Source organism: Meriones unguiculatus, chromosome 4 (assembly GCF_030254825.1).
Source record: "Meriones unguiculatus strain TT.TT164.6M chromosome 4, Bangor_MerUng_6.1, whole genome shotgun sequence".
Lineage (NCBI taxonomy): Eukaryota > Metazoa > Chordata > Mammalia > Rodentia > Muridae > Meriones > Meriones unguiculatus.
The window spans coordinates 77,336,291-77,339,857 of record NC_083352.1 but is presented as its reverse complement, the minus strand read 5'-3'; the positions used below and the strand labels follow the sequence as shown (position 1 = coordinate 77,339,857).

The window sequence follows — 3,567 nt, the reverse complement described above, 5'->3', positions numbered from 1 at the left end:
CCTGAGCCCCACATAAAACAGACCTCTAATCCCGACCCTGGGGAAGTGGAAGCAGGAAGATTAGGGTCATTGTCAAGGTCATCTGTTCAAGATCATCTTCAGCTATATGGCTGGAGGCTAGCCTGGGCTACATTCAGATCTTGTATCAAAATAATAAAAACCCAAGGGACTGGAATGGGATTGTCCGGGTGTGGCTCAGCCTGCCCGGTGGCGGCACAGCTGTAGGTTTAAGGACTCTCAGTACCTTGAGCATTCCAGGGCTGTGGGAGGACTCTCTAGGGAGGAGTCTACAGGCTGGACCTGCATGACCAGCCTGGCTTCCAGAGTGGGGAAAGGACATTCCAAGGTTAGGGAAGGTGGTGCCTACAGAAGATAAGCAGGCCAACCTGGCTGCTCAGAGAAAGGGAGCCGAAAGTGGGAGAGGAAAGGCAGGGGCCAGCCTCAGTTTCTTCCATCTGTTGTCCCTCCTGGTACCCCCAGCTCCTTCCCCCAGACAGTGCTGGCCATACACTGGGCCGAGATACAGGGTTCCCCTCTGACAGATGAAGGGCTTGCCATCACCGAAGTGCACTCAAGAGATTGAGGCAGAAGGATTGCTTTGAGTTTGACGATAGTGTGGGCTTTGCACTGTCTCAGAAAAGAACCAACAAAGGCCAGGTTAGAGATAGTTCTGATATTTACAATTCTCTGAATCTTTGAGATGGGGATCTCATGTAGACCAGGCTAGCCTTAACCTACTGTGTAGTGGGGAGGGGCTCTTGCCTCTGCATCGGGTGTGTTTGGGGCTGAGTATGGAACCCAGGTTTCTGGTGTGCCGGCAGGCTCCCCAACTGAGCTCCGTCGTCAGCCCCTGAAATCACTTCATCCTAGTCCAACAATCGCGGTGCCCCCTGTGGACCCTCGCCAGCCCTCCAGCTCTGCCCCACCCACAGAAAGAACAGCCCAGAGCGTTCCTGTACACAGGTGCCATTTATTGTAGAAAATAATAATAATTACAGCTGTGAATAGACCTTAAATTACAAAACAAGAAACCACAGGGAAGGTAGGGAGCCCAGGAGACTCCCTGATTCGACGCCATCGCCCCCCCCCCCCCGTACCTTTGGCAGACTGGCCAGTGTCCCTGAAGTTGACAAGGGTAGGGAATTCAGAGGGGCCAGCTTAAGAGGCCCAGGGTCCTTCAGGAGGGAGGGGTGCACAGAGATCAGGGCATTTAACGAGACGGTACTGAAAAGGGTGGGGACAACCTGGCTGCTCCTAGGTCCCCAGCCCCAGCCCTCCCCAAACCAGTTTAACGCACCCCCACCCTCCCCTCAAACCTGTCCGTCCACTCCACAGCCCTCGCTTCCGCTTCCGAGGGTAGGTGGGTGGGTACGGCCCCAGTCCGCGTCAATCACTGGGGGTCTCAGCGGCCCCTTCCGTTCCGGGCAGCTTCCCAAAGCTCCAGGTAGGACCGGGGGTGCTCGGGAACGTGAGGCACCGTGGAGAGCAGATGTGGGCGGAGAGCGTGAGGAGGGCAGAAAGGGACAGCAGAGTTGCTAACAGGAGCAGGACGTCCGCTCAGCGCAAAGCCACGGCTGAGCTATCCCGGCCAGCAGGACGCAGCTCGGCGGCTCCGCGGCTCCGCGGCGGTACCCAGCCGCTCCCGCCTTCAGCCCCGCTGCCAGGAGCAGCTTGGATGCAGGCAGCAAGGAGCGATTCTCCATTCTGGCCGGAGGAAGGAGCCTCGGGGATGTGTCCAGGTCGGGGCGGGTGGTTCCTCGGGGACTACCTGCCAGTCACTCGGCACGATCCGGGCCTCCCGGTCCCCCGCAGTCGGTGGGTGGCCCATAGCAGGGCAGGAGCGGCCCACCTCACACGTAGTTGCTGGCGGGGACGGAGCGGGCGGCGGAGTACTTGGCGGAGTAGGGTTTGTCGCTGCCTCGCGGGGGACAGCTGCAGCACAGCAGCCCTCCGCCCAGGAGCAGGAGCCCGGAGGCCGCCCAGCCGATGTAAAGCGAGGCCCCCATCTCCCGCTTCTGCCCGGAGGCCACTAGAGGGTTGTAGAAGTCGCGGATGACGTTGTGTGCCGTCCAGGACACCGGCACCATCTCCAGCAAGGCTGCCACGATGAACACGGCGCCGGCTGTGATCATGACCTTGGCCTTGACGGTGTCGTCCTCCAAGCAGTTGGTGCACTTGCCGCCCACCACGGAGAGGAGCATCCCGAAGGCGGCCACGATGACGCAGATGACCATGAGGGCCCGCGCGGCCTGCAGGTCCTGCGGCAGGGCCAGCAGCGAGTCGTACACCTTGCACTGCATCTGGCCGGTGCTCTGCACCACGCAGTTCATCCACAGGCCCTCCCAGCTGGTCTGCGCCGTGACGATGTTGCTGCCGATGAACGCCGTCACCCGCCACATGGGGAGCGCGCAGCTCAGGATGGCCCCCAGCCAGCCCAGGACCGCCAAGGAGATCCCCAGCACCTGCAGTCCCATGGACGCCATCGCTCAGTCTCTGCAGGGGTCAAGGTTGGAGACCACAAAAAGTTAGCTCTCTCTGGAAAGAATAGGAGTCCGAGGCTGAGAAAGCCTCTTCTAGTGAGCCTCAGGGACACGAAGCCAAGTCGGAGGTGCTGGTGAGCCCGGCACACGGTTACCAAGCGCGAACGCTCGCAGCTCCTCACAGCACGCACCTGCAACCAGGGCAGGAGGCCACAGGTGCTGCTGTTAAAGCAGCGCAGAGGAGGGGCGGAGGCAGAGGGAGGGGCTTCAGCGCCCAGGGCCTCCCTCACGACCAGTTTCTCTGGATTCCTGAGCCTGGGCCAACAAAGGCGTTCTAAGGCCCCAGTCCCGGGGCCCCTGAGTCACCCAGTATCACAGGAAACTGCCGTCTCCCCCAGCCCCCAGGCTCATGCTGAGGTCAGCCGGGAGACAGACACTGAGTCACCAGGCAGGAGCACCTGGACGCTCAGCGGGTGGGGACAAAGGAGGGACGGGCAGCCAAGCCTAGCCAGAGTTCAGAGCCCAAGGTGTGGGGCCCCAGGACTCCCTGCGGGGTCCAGCGAGGCAAGAGAACAGAGACCCTTCTCCGGGGAGGCTGAAGATCCTGCCTGGGGATGTCCAGGAGAAACCCTGCCTTAATGAGTGCCGCTTTAACCCTGTCATTTTATCACCGCCATCGCGGCTATTATTGTCATTAATGCGCCAGCACCTGTACTTTGCCTCAACAGCAACTTTCCTACCATTCATTGGCCAGAGGAAGTTGGTGTGAGGAAATGAGGGCCTGGGGCAGTCGGGGCTCGGGCCAGATCACCTGCTGTCCCAATTTCCCTCTTGTGTGACTTCCCCACTCAGCCATCTTGCCTCATGGTTTAGAGGTGAGGCACTCTGGGCCAAAACCAGAGACAGGGGAGGGCTGGTAAGATGGCTCAGTAGGTAAAGCTGCTGGCTACCAAGCCCCTAAAGACCTGGGTTTGGTCCCTGGGGCCTAGGTGATAAGGGACACATATGTCCTCGGATGTACAATGGGTAAATAAATGTGATTTAAAAATCCTGGCCCTCTTCCTTCCTGGGGCTGAAGGGGAACTGG

The 3,567-nt window shown here is 59.9% G+C and overlaps 1 protein-coding gene across 1 annotated transcript; it reads right to left on the bottom strand.

Annotated features, from left to right (window-relative positions):
• Positions 1–950: 950 nt before the first annotated feature.
• Cldn4 (claudin 4) lies at positions 951–3,137 on the bottom strand. Its single transcript, XM_021664512.2, has one exon. It carries the CDS (start codon positions 2,481–2,483, stop codon positions 1,851–1,853), a length of 633 nt encoding a protein of 210 aa, XP_021520187.1. The 5' UTR covers positions 2,484–3,137; the 3' UTR covers positions 951–1,850.
• Between the last annotated feature and the right edge of the window lie 430 nt (positions 3,138–3,567).

Bases quoted from the DNA above. Each gene is read 5' to 3' on its own strand.
- Cldn4 (XM_021664512.2), bottom strand. From the start codon at position 2,483: ATGGCGTCCATGGGACTGCAGGTGCTGGGGATCTCCTTGGCGGTCCTG.